Source organism: Muntiacus reevesi, chromosome 2 (genome assembly GCF_963930625.1).
Source record: "Muntiacus reevesi chromosome 2, mMunRee1.1, whole genome shotgun sequence".
In the NCBI taxonomy this organism is placed as follows: Eukaryota; Metazoa; Chordata; class Mammalia; order Artiodactyla; family Cervidae; genus Muntiacus; species Muntiacus reevesi.
In genome coordinates this window covers 45,178,847-45,197,365 of record NC_089250.1, presented here as the reverse complement: position 1 = coordinate 45,197,365, position 18,519 = coordinate 45,178,847, and the positions used below count along the sequence as shown (strand labels likewise).

General features: G+C 48.8%; 1 protein-coding gene across 1 annotated transcript; it reads left to right on the top strand.

Moving 5' to 3' along the window:
- Positions 1-3,047: 3,047 nt before the first annotated feature.
- Positions 3,048-17,672, top strand: GTPBP4 (GTP binding protein 4). The gene is made up of 17 exons (XM_065921416.1): positions 3,048-3,162; positions 4,123-4,293; positions 5,585-5,688; positions 5,769-5,905; positions 6,930-7,030; positions 7,234-7,326; positions 7,883-8,074; positions 8,156-8,221; positions 9,146-9,235; positions 9,682-9,792; positions 11,057-11,134; positions 11,392-11,443; positions 11,885-11,985; positions 13,683-13,880; positions 14,765-14,830; positions 15,980-16,123; positions 16,983-17,672. Exons 1-17 carry the CDS (start codon positions 3,115-3,117, stop codon positions 17,133-17,135), a joined length of 1,905 nt encoding a protein of 634 aa, XP_065777488.1. The 5' UTR covers positions 3,048-3,114; the 3' UTR covers positions 17,136-17,672.
- Positions 17,673-18,519: the final 847 nt, after the last annotated feature.

The window sequence follows — 18,519 nt, the reverse complement described above, 5'->3', positions numbered from 1 at the left end:
TGAATGGATGCTTGGCGCCTTGCCCTGCCTTTGGGTCTCTTTTCCCCCAAGTCACAGTGCTCATGAGTCCATCCAGATGGGCCTGGTGGCCGAGCAGAGGGCCCGTGGTCTGGGCACACAGACACCAGGGGAGGGTTTCACGTGCTAATTCTTATCCCTCAGAGGCTGGCATATAGCTCAGGTTCTGCATGACTGTGTTGATTCTCTTGCCACACGTTGAACTGAGACTCCCTGATGAGAAGCTAGGCATTCTACATGCTCCATGACAACACTCAGGGCACGACCATGTGCCCCGAGGAGGTTTCCATACAGAGTTGATTTGCGGTGGTCTGTGTGCGAGTACCTCTTTCCAGGGCTTTGAGGATGGGTCGCTCGACACGGCTCTCATAGCTGTGAGTGCAGGGCTTGTCAGCAGCTCAAGAGTTTAGTGTTTTAGGGGAATATGATTTCAGATTCACTGCTGAATCGTAAAAATATCAAGGATCTGTCCACTTCTCATTAACAGGATGTATGAAGTCCTCTGAGGTTTTTCTCTGACAGGGATATTTTGAATGCACTTTCTCTTTGTCAAGGTTATGTTTCTGGTTTCTCCAGTGGTTCCTCTTCTTTTCTATTGAACAAGGAGACTTCAACTGTTCTTTGTAAAACCAAGAAAATTATGTATCCAATATCTTACATTATCATCATTAAAAAAAAATTCTGTCTCCTCCATATACTGTCTACATACATGACTAAGTTATGGGACAGCTGAGAAGATACTGGCCTTCAGCAGGGCCTGGGGTCCTGTCACTTGGAGCACCTTTGGGGAGAAGCAAGCCTCTGGTCTTGATTTAGTGCCACATCACAAGTTTGTTGAAAATATTGCTGATACTAAAAGTAAAGCACTTGGTAAATGTTACAGTCTTACACAACTGGTAAGAAATTGTTTTATTATTGCTTAGAGCTAAGAACTAAAGAAAGGATATTTGCTATTTAGAGCAAAGGATTGGTTGAATTTATCTAAATATAATAGTTTTTAAGGAGGAGGAATGGACCATATAAGAGTGAGGGGGGAAGGCTGAGGGACACACAGGTACCTGAGGAAGACAGAGGGGTGTGAGCACGGCTCTGTGCGTTTCAGGAACAGTGGGCACAGCTGTCTGGGGTTAAGCAAATGATCCTGACGAGTCTAATCACCTCGCAGGCTTCCTTTGGAAGTGCCACAGACTCAAGAGGCACACTTGTAATACCCATGACACTGCCTTTTGGGCAGTGCAGCTAGTGACAGATGAGAGAATCCTGACTCTCTAGAATTACTTTCTGTGTTGGAATTTGGGGAGTGTAGGAGACATTTTCACATAAGAATGAGAGGACTTGTTAAAAGGATCTGAGAAGTCGAAGGGCACGGAGATGATGCAGGGGCAGAGCAGCTGCTGGTGGACAGCAGGGACATGGGTGGCCACCTAGCTTCAAGTCCCACTGCTTCCCCTTAGCTGTGACAGGCTAGTGGCAGACTTGCTGGGCCTCGGTTCTCCGCCCACTCACAGAGTTGGTGTAGGGCTGAAATGAGTTTACACGTGGGTAGGTGCTTTGAACAGTGCACCACACCTGGTCACACGCAGGTACAGTTTCCCGCAGGATGTGGTCCTGGGCTCTACAATGGAGTGGCCAACCCACTCCGTTAGGGAGTGGTTAGGGAGGCCAGTCTCCCAGTGTCCCAGTGCCCCAGCCTTCTTCTCCGTCAACTCCAGAGGGCAGCCGTGGAGCCGACCACAGCCCTCTGCCTTGGGTGGGCTTTTCTGCCCTGTCCCTCATCTGTGGGGCTTTGCAGGTCTCAGGGGCCATCTCCTTCCTCCTGACCTCATCTCACCCGCGGCCTGTTTTGCACTTGCAGCAGGTCAACCCGGTTCTGGGCTGCCCCTTCCGCTCCTGCAGTGGCAGCAGGAGGGGAAGGACTGCCTCCCTTCACAAGGCTCCAAGGATGGGCCTATCTGCAGTCTGATTCTCAGAGAGGCTGTGCTGCAAATTTGGAATTGTGCCCGCGGACAGTGCACAACTGACTGGAAGTGTCTGGTCCACAGAGGCATTTGGGGCCACCCCCGGCAGGCAGAGCAAAGGTGGGGGGCAAAGTCCCAGGTGGAGTTCGTTGGGGCAAGGCAGTGGGCAGGTCAGTCTGCCACGGTCCGGGGCGCAGAGATGCTAGGACAAGAGCCAGAGTCACCGAGGCGGAGGGATAGATGATGGGCTTCAGAGGAAGAAGAGGGACAAAAGGGCTGCGGCTGGCCTGGGTTGGGGGAAGGCTGGCAGCTCTGGTGGGGCCAAGATGGGGTGGTGGTGTAGGGTCGCCGGGGGGCCTCGCGGGGGAGGAGAGGCGTCCCTTGTCGCACAAGGCTGGGCCTCCACGGCCTTTACTTAATAAGATTCAGCAGGGGACTTCCCTGGCGGTCCGGTGGTTAAGACTGAGCTTTCAGTGCAGGGGCGGATGTTCCATCCTTGGTGGGGAAGCTAAGATCCCACCCGCCTCAACGACCAAAAAATTTAAAAAAAGGAAGGACTCAATCGCGCTCACCGGGGGCGAGGCGACGTGAGCGCTCAAAGAGCAGACCCGCGCGCCCCCCACCTCCCTCTCACCCCCAGAGCCCGCGCCCGCGCCCCCAGACTCCCGATCCGGAGACCTCAGACCCCCGCTCTCCGGAGACCCCAGCCCACCCGATCTCCGGAGACCCCAGCCCCCCCGAGACCCCTGGAGCCCTTCGAGCCCCTCTGAACCACCCCCCCTCCCAGGCTCCCAAAGGCCCCCCAGACCTCTGGCCCAGGTCAGTCAGGCCCTGGACCCGGCTGGGTAGCACAGATCCCCGGGGAGGCCTCTCAAGACCCTCTCCTTCCTGCTGTGGGGACTGGACCTCATCGCCGCCTACTCCGTCCTCCTCCCGCCGCGCGCGCCCTCCGCCCGGGCCCCGCGACCCCTCCTCCGGCCAGGCGACGGCGCTGTGCGACCCCGAGGCGATGCATGGGGAGCAGGAAGCGCCGGAACTGACGCAACGCAGGCGGAAGTCTCGTACTTCTCAGCGGAAGTTATTCCCCGGCTCCTCGGCGGAAGTCCGGGCGGCTGTCCCCTCGTGGCGAATCGCCGGCATGGCGCACTACAACTTCAAGAAGATCACGGTGGTGCCGTCCGCCAAGGTAGGAGACCCCAAGGGCCCTTCTGTCCCCGCTTTTCTCGGCCAGGCCGCGGGACGCTGGGGCTCCGGTGTGTAACGGTGGGCTGGAAGGGGCCGCCTTCTCCGCCAGGCCCCTTCCTAGGTCACATTCTCTCGAGATTCGGGCCCCTTGGTTTGGGGTCCTCCCACAGAGTGGGGGTCCTTCCTCAGAGATTAAGGCCCTCAGGGTTTGGGTTCTGGGTGTCTGTCCTTCCTCAGAAATTCGGGCCTTCAGGGGGTTGGGATCTGGGGTCCTTCCTCAGAGATTAGGCCCCTGAGGAGTTGGGTTCTGGGGAGTGCTTCCTCAGAGATTAGGGCTCTCAGGAGGTTGGGATCTGCCCGAAAGAGACGGGAAGAGTCAGGAAGCTCTATGAAGTAGGTGGGTCTGCGTGGTCTCTGTCAGACAGACGACCGGCGGCAGCATGCCTCCCAGAGCAGACGGCGTCTCATACCTATCTGCTTGAACGGCTTGCTCTGGACATCACGCCGGAGTCTTTCATGTCCACCTTACCTTGGGAAATTGAAAACAGCGGGTTTTAGTCTTACCCGTTATTTTGTGTGTTGTCAAAACTGGAGATACATAAACCGAAATAGTAGAATTGTTTCTGTTTAAAACATTATTTTTTTCCTGATTTGTGCTTGAGTTTCCTGGGTACTTATACGTTTCAGATGGTTTTAGGTATATGGAAGTTAGGATAATATCAAGAGTGTGGGATAAAATTTATTTCAGCAGGCATTTGCCGAGTGTTTTCATAAAGGCAAGGAACCATAAAGATGAACACAACTTTACACTGAAGATTTAATTAGAATAAGTGTTTGCAGTTTAAAATAGAAAAAGTGTTTGTAGTTTAAAATACATTGTTGAACGTTAGTCTTTTAAGGTGATTTCAAATAAGTGGGTGAAAGGAGACATTTTTGGTGTAACTGTCTTATTTTATTGCAGGACTTTATTGACCTGACATTATCGAAGACTCAACGAAAGACTCCGACAGTCATCCACAAACATTACCAAATCCATCGCATTAGACATTTTTATATGAGGAAAGTCAAATTTACTCAGCAGAATTACCATGACAGACTCTCACAAATTCTGACAGATTTCCCCAAATTGGATGTAAGTGACTCTGTGGGACGTTAGTGATTATGTAAATATTAACCTTCAAGCAAGGTTAAACCAGCTGTGTCTACTCAGTTGACCGACAGTGAAGGAAAGAGGAAATGACTTGTCAAAGTTTACTCCGAAAGTTAGTAACGAAACTGGGAGCAGATCAGAGGTTTTTTGATTCCTTAGTATCTTGTTTTCCCAGTGAAACTCCCATCTCTGAGGGCCCGGAGCATGCCTCAGGCTTTCTCTGTAACCTCTAGACTGTGGGGACAGTTGGAATTCTGAAAGCTGTGGACTGAATTCTGAAATCTGTGGACTGAATTCAGAAGCCCAAGGTTCTGGTGCCCTATGTGTGTCCTCTCCTCCTTTCCAAGGCTCCCTTTCCTGTGGCTTCAGATGGGTTCAGTGGCTTGAGGCCTAGCAGTGTGTGTTATCTTGTTGCTGCGGCTGATGGTTAGTGTGCTTTTCTTACGAGAGGCCGTCTCATGGGGCGCTGCCTTCTTCACTGAGCCCCCAAAGTTAGGCCCTGCTGTACCGAGCCTTCTGCCTGCATGCTTAGCTGCAGGATGCAGGAGTGGACCTTGCCTGTGGAGCCCCTGAGTGGGACCACGTGGTTGCGAAGTTGCTGAGATGATGATGGATGTGGGGTTTGCAATACAGTTTGAGAGCCTCAACTGCCCTAAGATAGTCCCTGAAGGTGGGTTAAGGCAGAAGAGATTGGTTCATGTGACAGAAACTGCGGGTGTAGAATTCTAGGACTTGATGCTAGTGCTTAGTGGCCACTGACTGGAGGAGGGTATAGTTTCTGGGGAAAGTGCAGGTACTTCGGAACGTACCTGAGGATGAAAAATGCAGCAAGGATGAGGTGACAGCACCAGGAAACACCTGTGCAAACAGAAGAAAAGCAAAGAGAGAGGAGTTTTAAAACTTTCTTCTTAAGTTTTGGGCAATAACAGCACATTTACAGGTTAATAGGACTGGCTGGATGGATGGGAAAGTATTTCTGGAGCTCTCTTCTCGAGCCCAAGGGGTGGGCTCTGGTGCCCAGATGAAGTTGGTCCTGGCCAGGCCTGCACGGGGCAGGTGGACTTGGCTTCCCCTCTGACTCTCTTTTTTCTCTGTGACTAAATAGTCACTGTTCAGGAGAGAGACCTGGGGAGAAGATTCAGGGGGGAGGGTGGGCGATGAAGAAGAGCAAAAGGTGTGATGTGTTTCCCTAGGAAGTTATGTTCAAGTGTTATCCACACACCAGAGGAGAAGCTGCCAGACCAAGGTGACCATTCTGTTGTTCTTGTTACAGGATATTCATCCATTTTATGCAGATTTGATGAACATTCTCTATGACAAGGATCATTACAAGTTGGCTCTAGGACAAATAAACATTGCCAAAAATTTAGTGGACAAGTAAGGGATTTTCTTAATGTAGTATCTTTTAAGTTACTGTCAAAGGAGAGCAAAATCTTACACATTTTTCTATTTTTCAGCGTAGCTAAAGATTATGTGAGGCTCATGAAATATGGTGATTCTCTGTACCGTTGCAAGCAACTGAAACGCGCTGCTCTCGGGCGGATGTGTACTATTATCAAAAGACAGAAGCAGAGTTTGGAATATTTGGAACAAGGTACTTGTTATGCATCAGCAACTAACTACTTGTTAGTGCATTCTGTTAAAGTACTTGTTTGTTGTTAAGAGTTATTTTTATATTATAATGTTTATTTTTGTTTTGTTGTAGAGATCAAAGGAACAAATTATTTTTCCCAGTCTAGCCTGTAAGAAAGTCTAACAGATTAGATGTGATTGAAAAAGCAGCTAGAACTTAATTAATGCTTACATGTTAGTAGCACTATTAAAAACATTTATGTCTTTCAAATTTAATAGGCAAGGCATGTACACTATAAATGGCAAGGAGATACCAAAATGTATAAAAATAAAGTGACCCGTAGTTTTACCTGTTACTGACATTTCAGTGTAAAACATGTTAGCATCAAACTGCTACTCCAGTTTTGTTACCTGGTAGTTTTATTCAGTAGGTGATTACTGAAGTAATGTAGGACAATTTTTATTGAAACAACTTTTTGCTGTTTTGCACGCGTATATATTTTTACATTTCAATTATTTTTAACTGATTTGATTTTGATCCCCTCCCCCAGCATCTTGCATATAATTTGCAACAAGATCATAACTCTGAGCTGCTTTGACAGTGCTTCCAGTCTTTGGGTAGGTCTTTAGGTGGCCTGCCTAGTGGTGCTGCTGGAGTAGTCGAGGTCCTGAGGGTTGCTCGTTAAGTGGAAAAGGAGCCCTGTAGGTCAGGAAGTGCTAGAGCACATGCTTGCTCGAATCGCCCTTTCAAACTCGACTCTCTGCTCAGTCCTCTGGGTTGTGTGGTCTGGACCCCACCTCAGTCTCCTGGGTGGGAACCCATGCTGTTTGGACGTGGGAGGAGGGTTCTGGGTTCAGCCTGGATGCCCCTGCAACTGGTCTCTTCTCCATTCATTCATGTTTTCTCGTCACGTGTATGATCATTGTTGGAGTGCGATAACATGGCCACAGGCCTGGAGTGTACAGCTAAGTTGAGCAGACCATCAGCTTTGAGTTGCTTATGCTTTTTCACGAAGTTAAGCACATTTACCTTCACCTTCTCACAGTGCGTCAGCATCTGTCCCGTCTGCCCACCATTGACCCGAACACGAGGACCTTGCTTTTGTGCGGGTACCCCAACGTTGGCAAGTCCAGCTTCATCAATAAGGTTGGTGCTGTCCCCGCACTGACCGAGGACCCACTTGCGTAGGCTGAGGGGGGCTGCCCGGTCAGTGCTGGCTCTTGTCTTAGCAGTCTTGTCACATGAGGTGTCGTGGGGTCTCTCCTGATCGCCGACAGTCTTAATGCTGTGCGGCTGAGGCGTGTCTGTTCTGAGAGAGTGTAAAAGTCAGAACCTGTGGTTTGTTCCAGGTGACGAGAGCGGATGTGGACGTCCAGCCCTACGCCTTCACCACCAAGTCTCTGTTTGTGGGGCACATGGACTACAAGTACCTGCGCTGGCAGGTGAGCGCTAGCCTGGGGTGTGCGGCCTCATTCCTGGCGTCTGGCTCTGGGCTTCCTACCGATGAGGGTCTGCCCATGTCCAAGGAGCCTGGGGGCTGGGGAACAGGTCCCGGGTCGCCAGGAACAACCCCCATCCCCCATGAACAGGCTCCAGGGCTGCATGGGGGCCGCTCTCCGTGAACTTGGGACACAGCAGCTCCCGATGTGGTGTCTGCGCTCTGCTTACAGCAGGACTTCTGATTGATGCATCCTCAGAAACCCAGAAAGGGTGGTGCAGCCTGTGTTCACAGTTGAATGTAATGATTCAGTGATGTTGTTCTGAGCACTTGGGGGCTTGCTGGTTAATCCAGGGCTAATAGAGCAGTCCTCTTTTTATCCAATCCTCAGCATTGCTGGTGGGCTCATTCCTTGGTGAGAGCCTCTCCCCCAGTTTTCACTTGTCCTTTCTTCCTCTGCCTTGTTCCTACACCGTGGTCAGTGGGGAGCTCCGCCAGGGCTGGGTCTAGATCTGTGGGCACCCTTGGCCTGTGTGCTGGGCTGACTTGTCTGCCCACAGGTGGTGGACACCCCTGGGATCCTGGACCACCCTCTGGAGGACCGCAACACCATCGAGATGCAGGCCATCACGGCGCTGGCCCACCTGCGAGCCGCAGTGCTGTATGTGATGGACCTGTCAGAGCAGTGCGGCCACGGGCTCGCGGAGCAGCTGGAACTCTTCCGGAACCTCAGGCCACTCTTTGTCAACAAGGTGGGTGTGGGCCGGTGTGGGGTCTCTTGAGTAACATGCAGTGCGAAGGTGAGGATTTCATTAGTTTTCTTCTCGCTGCAGCCTCTTATCATCGTAGCAAACAAATGTGATGTGAAGAGGATCTCTGAGCTTTCTGGGGACAATCAGGTAAGTTGCCTCGATGTTTTCAAAATTTCCTGATGATTCTGAACCTCGTCTCCCACAACCAGAGTTGAGAAGGAACGTTAGTGATGCTAATTCACAGAGTTTTGTTTTATGGTTGCGATTATATCCTTAGTGACTGAGTCACTGTAACCTCATGGATGCCCATCAGTGGCAGAGGGACCATGAGGTGTCCTATGGCCTCTCTCAGAGACCATGGGGCTGGCAGTGCCTGTGGTCAGAGCGGCAGCCCCAGGAGCTGCTTGTTGGGAAGGGCTGTCTCCAGCTGGGCACCTGGGCAGGTGGCATGGGTACGGGTGGCCACACTGGTCATGCTGTGATTGGTGTTTCCAGGGAGGAGGGGCCTAGGAGGGAAGCAGAGCTCCATCCTGAGCAGCCTGAAGTCCTGAGCTGGGCACTTGTTTCTGGACTGGGGGAGTGTGGTCGGGTGGGCAGTGAGGTGTCAGGTAGCCTTGGTGGAGGTGCAGGTGGGGTCCTTCTTAGGGTCTTAGTGGTTCATTCGTTGATGAGTCTTACCTGTTTCTGAGGTGTTTTCTTGGGAACTATCTTAGGCTGAGGAGACCAGGTATTTATAAAGAACAACATCGAGAGCATTGTCTGTGAGATATATCTTGATTTTACCAAGGTTCTTTTCAGAAGGGTAGGCCTCACAGAATGTTCCTGAGTGCCTCAGGTTTGCTTGCTGCACTCTGGTTTGATTCTCCCCATAATGTGCATTGTCAATCACAGCAGAATTTAGGGACAAATAAATAACAGTTTTGGGGAGATGTTCTTCAGAAGAATTAAAAACCACAGAGGTGTTTGTTGTGATTAACATATGTAGCACCTGTTTGAGGAGTTGGACGGTTTGTGGATGGGAAGTGAGGTTAAATGCTGCAGCTCATGTTTACTCATCCATTGTGTTCCCAGAAAATATTTCTAGACCTGCAGGCAGAAGGCTTTCCTGTGGTGGAGACCAGCACACTGACGGAGGAGGGGGTTATCAGAGTGAAGACAGAGGTCAGTCTTCCCTGTTAGCAGGCCTGTCCCTTCCTTGATAGGAGGTTGGTCAGCCCGGAGCTCTAGCAGCCCCGCCGAGAGATGCGTCCGGGTTCCCTGCCCCCTCCGCACCCCCTCCTCCTGCCCTGTGAGTGTCGGGAGTGGGTGTCACTCCCACCATGGGTCGTCTGCACCAGTCCTGCCCCCTCAGTTCTTGCATTGGGCTGGGCTTGCCCTGACCCAGGAAGGGAGACAGCAACCGCTCCCCACTCCAGTAACACACAGTCTGCCCCGGGCAACTTCCTGAACTTGGGGGTCCCAGCACCCAGCCTGCAGAGGCTGCTCTGAGGGAGAGCCCTGCAGGTTCCAGCCTTGGGTCCATCTGGCGAGGGGCTCTGGGGCCTTTTCAGATGTGATGGGATACTGGATGCCCTGTGACCCAGCGCCACGTGTTCTCATCCTCCTAGGCTTGTGACAGGCTTTTGGCTCATCGTGTTGAAACCAAAATGAAGGGAAATAAAGTGAATGAGGTGCTGAATAGACTGCACTTGGCTGTTCCCAGCAGGAGAGATGACAAGGTGAGACCTCCTATGGAGGCCCTGGAGGCAGGGCTTGTGGGGCTGGTGGGGTTTCTTGGGTGCTCTTAGATCAAGGTCACACGATGTGTGTGTCAGAATTGAAAAGGTGAAAGGAGGAGCCAGGTTTAACTGCTGCTCCCTGCACCAGAGGCTGCCTCCTGCAGCTCGTTTTGTTTATCTTTCCAGAAACATTCTGGCATATCAGCTTTCCTCAAATTTTAAATAGGGTGGTATGCATAGGTCTCTTTTTTTAATTGCAAGTTTATCTGTAGAGTGACATTTAAGACATGCCATCAAAAATGTCATTGTTCTCAAAAGTGCACTGGAAGTTTATGATCCTGACAGTTTGAAAATGCACACTTGCTGTTCTGTCAGTATGACGGATCACAGATGATTCTGTTGTCGTGGTGTGTTTTCTTTTTGTCTGCGTTGCACAGCTTTCGGGATCTCAGTCCCTTGACCAGGGATTGAACCCGGAACCTGGCAGTGAAGGCTGGGAATCCTAACCACTAGGCTGCCAGGGAAGTTTCACGGGGTTTTTTGTTGTTGTTGTTGTTAATTATTTTGATGTTTCTCTTGTATTCTGTTCATTCAACACTAATTTTTGGTGACCAGTCTAGGAACTAACAATAGGTAAAGATGATTGCCAGTGATGTTTGTTACTGTAAAACTATTTGTTCACAGAAAGTTGTGCCAGTTTTCAATTTTTTTCAGTACCACACATCTTTTTCTCCAAAATAAAGTGAACATCATAAGAAGTGATGTTTCTATGTTGTGGTTTCAGGCAGTTGTGCTCACTGATTATTCAACTTGATTGTTTCTAGTTACTGAATGTTGTGTGGAACTGGGTATTTCATGGTGATTAACATACCGATTGAGTTTTTCACTTCTGTAGGTTGATTATCTCTTATTGATTTCTAATTTTTATATTAAGGAAGTCAGACTTGTGTGTTCTATGCATGTGTGCTCAGTCACTTCAGTCATGTACGACTCTTTAGGAGCCCTAAAGGAGCCTGCCAGGCTCCTCTGTCTTTGGGGTTCTCCAGGCAAGCATACATGTGTTGCCATGCCCTCCTCCAGGGGATCTTCCCAACCCAGAGGTCCAACCTTTGTCTCTTGTATCTCCTTCATTGCAGGCGGGTTCTTTACTCTTTACTACGAGTGCCACCTGGGAAGCTCTGTACATTCTGTAGACATTTTTTTTCTTTTTGTATTTTGATTCAGCAAGCATTTCACATGGGTATTTCCAATCATGTTTTCGCAGGAGAGGCCCCCATTCATCCCTGAAGGTGTGGTGGCACGCAGGAAGAGGATGGAGCTTGGGGAGCCAAAGAGGAGGCGGGTAGGTGAGGGAGCCCCAGGCCTGTGCTGGAGTGGGGACAGGGGCGCCTGGGAGCATAATCCCCAGGGCTGGGACCCCCTCCTGGGTTGGGGGACAGGGCTGCCAGGGGTGGAAGCAGGTTTGCCACTGGAAGTTGGTGCTGAATTTCAGGTGGCAAAAGGTTGGAGAGGGGTAATGCCATGGGGCTGGTGGGCACCCGACAGTTCTGGCCTTGGGGGTCGGAAGTGCTGATGAAAACCATTGCATTTTTGTTGCAGGAACGGGACCTGGAACTGGAGATGGGAGATGATTATATTCTGGATCTTCAAAGTAAGGGCTCAAGTGTGGTAGTTGTATTAAGATGCTAGGTATGTGAAGAGTATGAGAGTACCTTAGTGGGTACAAGTTGTCCAGCATTTTGTTAGTTTAATTTCTTGAAGGTGAGAGGTTGCCAGGATGCTGAGATTTTTTTCTTTCCAGGTAAGGTTTCTCTTGTTTTTGGTGAGGGATTATTTTTGTACCTTTCCTGGTGTATACTGCTGGGCCAGGCTGATAGCATCGATAGTCTCTTGTTCATGCCTTAGGACTCTTGGTTTTGAGGTACTGATGGGCCCTGGCATGAGCGTGGAATAGTCCTCTGCTCAAGCACGTTACCTTGTTTACCTGGCGCTGAGCACAGATGCTCTACTGTCTTTGCAGATGTGGGACTTGATTAAGTGGTGACTCTGGGCATCCGGTAGTTGACTTTTTTGTTTGTTTTTTGACCTGTAGAGTACTGGGATATAATGAATTCATCTGAGAAACATGACAAGATCCCTGAGATCTGGGAAGGCCATAACATAGCCGACTATATCGACCCTGACATCATGCAGGTTTGTGTCCCTGGTGACATTGTGTGTCTTTTACTCCTCTTCAGCCTGACCCAGGAGATAAGAGCACAGCTTCTTACTCCACTTGTCCTCGGCCCTTGTTCCTTCTGCGGCCACAGGAGCCTGGGCTCTGCCGCCTGGGGCCCCATGTTCAGCCCTGTGTCCCTCCACCTGAGGCTGGTGCACACTCTTTCCTCCACCAGACCTCCCTCCCTGTCTTCCTCTGCTGGGCTCAGGGTGCCTCCTTCATGAAGGACTCTTGTGTGTGGACACCCCAGTCACCTGCCCAACCCTGCCTCACCCCACGAGTGGACCCTCTGATGGGGCTGCCCACTCCCCAGTCTGACCCTCCTCTTCCCTGGCCTGCTCTGGCATTCGCGGTTGGCCCTTTTCTCACTTGCTATTTCTTAACATACGAGTGTCCACAAGTTTCTCTCTTTTTAAAAAAAACAAAGGCTTCCTTAGACCCTGTGTTCCCCTTCAGCTGTGGTCCTATCTTTTCTGATTAACGTCTTTCTTAATGTGTGAAAGTGTACGATCAAGTGGCATCTAGTACATACGCGGTGTTGTGCAGCCACCACCTCCCTGTGGTCCCAAAGCCTTTTCATCATCCCTGAGTAACTGCCACCTCTGACAGCACTTCTCCCCTCCCTGGCCTTGGGCAGTCACATCCTGTTTTGTGTCTGTCAATTTGCCTATTTTGTGTATTTTATATAAGTGGAGTCACACAGTAAGTTGACCTCCCACTGAGCATGGTATTTTCAAGGTTTGTCTGTGTTGCAGCATGTGTCGGAGCTTCCTCTCTCTTAGTGATGTTCTATTTCAAATGTATGGCACATTCTATATAGTATATAGTTCATGCTCTCATCTCATGGATGGACATAAGGGTTGTTTCTACCTTTTGGGTGTCATGGTTCATGTATTAGTATTGAGTGTTTTCAGCATGTCTGGGCAGATTCCTAGGAGAATTGCTGGATCATAAGGTAATTTTATGTCCTACTTTTTGAGGAACTACCAGTTCTCAGGTGGTGACCTTGATTTATATTTCATGTCTTCATCTCTTCAGTTGTGCCTGTTGCTCTGTCTCTTATTGTGTAGCAGCCTGCTTCCACAGTCTGGGCTCTGATGGCCCATAATTGGCTTCACCTTGCCTATCCCCTTCCAATCTCTTTCCCTCCTGCCTTATCACACTAGTAGTGATGGGGCACCTTTGACTCGGGCTCTTGTTGAGGTTTATTATACATTTTTAAAGATATTATTAACCATAAAGCTAATGAGCTTGTATTTGGAACGGCTTTGGGAGGATACACAAGCTGTCGTGGTCCAAGGCCAGTTTGGGTTGATATTTATGGTTCTTTTAAGAACAGGTTCTCTTGTGTACCTGCTAGGAGAGAAGACAACGTTTTACATGTCTTAACCTTGGAGTTGGGAGTGATTCTTTTTTTTTTTTTTTTGGGAGTGATTCTTTTTAAGAAAGGTAAAGAAGTGGCACGGAACAGTCTGCTTCTGTGGGTGTAGTCTTCTTGCGCATCTCTGTGCCTATTCGCGGGGAGGTGAGCCTTGGTGAGGCCACATGAGCCTGAACCTGGGCATTTGTATCACCTTGAAAGGCTTAGGGGAAACCTGGTTTTTGTAAAGGTTGTTATACTTATGTATGAGTTTTTCATTGTTGACTTTATGACTTTTTTTTTTTTTTAAAGAAATTGGAAGAGTTAGAAAAAGAAGAAGAACTAAGAACAGCTGCTGGAGAGTATGACAGTGAATCTGAAAGTGAAGATGAAGAAATGGCGGAGATTCGACAGCTGGCAAAACAGATTAGGGAAAAAAAGAAGCTGAAGATTCTACAGTCCAGAGAGAAGGACACACAGGGGCCCAGGATGCCTCGGACGGCCAAAAAGGCAAGTGTTGTGCTCAAGAGTCAGTGGTTCTTTGTGTGCGGGCGTCTGTATGGCCCTGCCCTTTGGTTGGTGTAAGTTGACTTTTGAGGTTGGCTGAGTGTTGACCTTCTATATTGTGTCCCACACTTTTTTGGTGACTTTCACTGTTGGATTCAGGTACTTTGTAGCTGTACAAATGAAGATTGTGAGTTATGGGTAAATTTGTGGAGGTAAACTCATCAGTTAACATGTCCTTATTCTTTAATACTTTATTGGTCAGGACGTAACTTTTTACTTTCTTCAGAAACCTAACGCAGTCTAACTCAGAGCCAAAGTGATTTATCTGAGCCCTGTGACTGGTTAGGATGGGGAGGTTCACGCTGAGGCACAAGTGGATTGTATGGAGCCAGGGTCCTCTGGTCCTCAGGTCCGTCTCCTTGGGCCCTGGCTCTTGTCTGGAGTCACTGCGCCCAGGGAAGGAGGATGGTGTGGGGGATGGTTGAGTGAGCTGGGCCAGGCTGTCTCCATGGAGCACACGTGTGTGTTTGACATGTCATTTCTGTGTGGTGGCGGATGACGTGGACAGCTGTGGCATTGCTGTGTCCCCCCACTGTGGGGGAGGAGGTGCTGGTCTCTTGGGTCTGCATGTGGGAACCCCTGGGGAGCTGAGTGGAATCTGGGGGCCACATGTATGTTGTCCTGAGTGTAATATATAATCACACAGAAAATGTTAACTTTTATGTTATTTAATGAGTTGTCTAAAAACATGCATGTGAGCCCAAATAGTTTAAAATAAGTGTATCATGGATCATTGTTCTGTACGTTTTTCCTTGAGTTTTTTTTTTTTTTTTTTTTTAAGGTTTCATCAAACTAATTGTTTAAAACAATGTCGTTTCCCCCTTCAGGTTCAGCGGAAGGTCTTGGAGGATGAGATGCGCAGTCTTGGTGTTGACATGGATGACAAGGACAATGTGAGTGCAGATGGCTGGGGTGGGGGTGGGGTGCTGTTCTGGGAACCAGGGCAGGAACAGGTTACAGAGGAGTCGGTGCTTCCGGGATTTGTATTGATAATTACGTTGTTTTACACAGTTCTTATTCTTGAGCTGTGACTTTGATTTTGGTGACCAGAGTCTTCATATTGAGCTTTAATTTGTTTCAGTTTAGACAAAGTAAATGGGAGGTGGTGCTGAGTGCCTTGGTGTGAGAGGAACATAGGCTGTAAATAGTTCAAAGTCATGCCTCGGACCCCAGAGGTTCGAAGGCATTTCACATACCTTTTTTAGTGTCCCAGTTTTTCTTGATGAATTGAGCCAGAGTACACATCTTTGTATGAAAGAGCATCTTCATGTTCTGGATTATTTCTCAAAGCAGTTTCTCAGAAGTGGAATTACTGAAACAAGGAAAACCATTGTGTTAGACTAATCGGATTTTGATAAGCCATGCATGCTATTCACATTGTGTTTCCTGACTAATGATTATCGAATGTTGGGCTCTCGGCCTGCCTTCCTCTCACATCGCTGTGCAGTCTTATTTCCAGACAGTAACCTGAGGGGCATCTTGAGCAGGGGCCTGCAGAACCTGTCCTCAGTACCCGGGTCTTTGCTCAACCTCATGGCTGAGCTTTCAGGCGGCAAGTAACTGGAGAAGGGGGTTGAGAAGGAGGGCAGCTCTTGACAAACCGTGCTGCTCAGGAGGTTGAACAGGCAGCTCTGAGTAGCACACAGCAGCTGTCTGAGTGAAGACGAATATTTGACCAATAATTAATGGGAACTGTGTGTACTTTATTTTTTTTACAGTGTATTTTTTTTTTTTTTTTAAGATTTGTTTCTTTATCTTGGCCATGCTGTGGTGCATTTGGAATCTTTGTTCCAATGACCAGGGACTGAACCTGCATCCCCTACGGTGGATGGGAAGACTCTTCCCCACGGGTCCACCAGGGCAGGCCCTGACTATGTATGTTTTAAATGTGTTTTGCTTGTTTGACGATGGTTCTACGAGCCCTCCATGTGCCTTCTCCCCCCACTGGAGTAATTTCATGTTTGTCACTAAGGCCGGGACCCCGAGGTGCCAGGACCCCAGGGTGCCGGGACCCTGAGGCACTGAAGCCTGCTCTGTTTCAGGCCCATTACGCAATCCAGGCCAGAAGGTCTCGGAGCGTCACCAGGAAGAGGAAGCGGGAAGCCTCTGTCCTGCCTGCCTCTGTGACCCGCAGTCACAGCTGTTCTCGGCCTCCACGTGATGTCTCTGGTCTCCGGGATGTCAAGGTTAGTCCCTGTAACTAGTAGCTAATAACCTCTACGGTTGACCCCTCAGGGGGTCGGGGCAAACACTTGGAGCCGCAGAGATTGTGGGGTGGGTGGTGGAGTACGCTTGGCTGAGTGCTGCACCCTAAGGGTTGGGCTTGGCCCCTGCACAGCCGGGTGTCCATGGGCCTTTTCTTTGCACGTGTGTGTTCCTTCTCAGGGCAGACAGAGCAGGGTATTGCAGGAGCCTTGCAGACTGAGTCTTGGTCCCAGCTACTCAGGACTGTGCTAGGAAACAGTCCTGCTCAGAGCCTGGACATGGGGCCCTCACCCACCACAGCAGGGAGCTGTTTGGGGCAGTCTTTAGGAAAAGACACTTTGGATGTGTACAGTCTCTTTTTGTGGCAACTACTACTTTTCCTTTTTTTCTTTAAATATAAAAATGGTTAGTTTCAGCATTTTGAAAATTCATCTAGATGAGAAAGTCTGTATATAAACTGATCAGCAGTGTGCTTTCAGGGAGCCATTTCATCCAGTAATCTGGACTTAATACCAGCATTGCCACTTGTCAGTCAGATACGAGTAGCTCCATGGCCGGATCTCCATGCCCTTATCTGCTGAGAGGGAAGTAGAACGGAACAGAGTACCTGATCTTGCAGGTCTGAGAGTGTCTGGTCCTCACAGGTACGAGACTGGTCTGGTACAGTTTCCATCCTGTGGGTACTGTGGTATGTCCACGGGAAAATGGTGTGAGTGATGCTCACGAGGGCTTCTCTTCACAGCATGGACCTGCACTGTTCACATCAAGTGTTAACAGGTAATGGAAGTTCACTTGGAAATTTGGGTTTTCACAACTGATAGGTTTTTTTTACCTTTGTAGATGGTGAAGAAGGCCAAGATGATGATGAAGAATGCTCAGAAGAAGATGAATCGCTTGGGGAAGAAAGGGGAGGCAGACAGACATGTGTTTGACATGAAACCGAAGCACTTGCTCTCAGGAAAGAGGAAAGCTGGTAAAAAGGACAGGAGATAGTGTCCTTTGCCGCTGAAGCACTTTGACCCCACTTTTTCCTGGTTTGGTTTCACAGAGCTGGGAGTCGTGATCTGTAAACTGAACAGAACAGTGAAGTAACTCAAGGACTTGTGCTTTGCTTAAAGCTATGGTTATGCCTTAAATGTATGGGTGTGGGTAATTTTTGTCACTGTATTATATTACAGATATTTTGAGTGGGCAGTGGTTTCTCATTCTTAAGTTTTGGTTGCTTCAGACTTGCAGGAGAGGAAAGATTTATTGATGTGACTGTGTTGCTTTTGATGGACAAATCTTACTCTTGTGCAAGAGAGAATTTTGTTCACTGCACATGAGGAGTCCCTTTTTTGCAAACACACCTGTTTGAGGGTGTGGACAGAAGTCTGCCCTGCAGGCACAGGAACTGGTGAAAGGTTACAGATATCAGCATGCCAGCACTAAAAGGACTAAGTCATCTTCTAGTCCTTTTGTTCAGTGCACTGTTTGATTTGTCTTCAACTATTTTATCCAAAATAAACTTCCGAAAGACATTTTGATTTATTTAGTTGGTTTTATTTTTGTTTCAGTTACAAACCACTGTCAATTTGGGCAGATGAAAAGGGAAAAAAGCAAATGACTATTCTTTTTTGTTTTCAAAGCAAAAAATACTTTTCTGTGGAGTAGAATGTTGGCTGAGTTACTGAAGCAATTAAATGTGGGCATCTCCTGCTTCAGTGTCCCCTGCTGAAGACTACTTTGAGTGGAAATCATTGTGAAGTTCATGCTCAGTAAAATGAACGGAATTAGCACATGAGAATATGAAATGCTTACAACAGCACTTCTCGACCACAAAACTGCCATAGCCACCACTTTTCCAAGTCCCCTCTGCTCACTGTCAGTGTTTTTAAGTGCACCTCTGTGGGTCCTTCAGTGTTGAGCGGTGTAATTCAGGGCTTTTCTACACATAGGTGTGTTTGAAAGTTGCATTTTAGGGATCCAAAGTAAAGTTTTGTTTGTGTTGGGAAAGGTTATGTTCAGAGAAACCTGTTGAATGATATCAGGCAGAATGATCAGGGACACCCAGAGTCCCTCTCCTCTGGGATTATACTTTTAAGTTCAGTTCAGTTCAGTCTCTCAGTTGTGTCAGACTCTGCGACCCCATGAACTGCAGCACGCCAAGCCTCCCTGTCCATTACCAACTCCCGGAGTCCACCCAAACTTATGTCCATTGAGTCGGTGATGCCATCCAACCATCTCATCCTCTGTTGTGGCCTTCTCCTCCTGCCCTCAATCTTTCCCAGCATCAGGGTCTTTTCAAATGAGTCAGTTCTTTGCATCAGGTGGTCAAAGTATTGGAGTTTCAGCTTCAACATCACTCCTACCAATGAACACCCCCAGGACTGATCTT

Bases quoted from the DNA above. Each gene is read 5' to 3' on its own strand.
- GTPBP4 (XM_065921416.1), top strand. From the start codon at position 3,115: ATGGCGCACTACAACTTCAAGAAGATCACGGTGGTGCCGTCCGCCAAG. The intron at 14,831-15,979 runs GTGAGTGCAGAT...GCTCTGTTTCAG, and splicing joins ACATGGATGACAAGGACAAT to GCCCATTACGCAATCCAGGC. The intron at 16,124-16,982 runs GTTAGTCCCTGT...TTACCTTTGTAG, and splicing joins CTGGTCTCCGGGATGTCAAG to ATGGTGAAGAAGGCCAAGAT.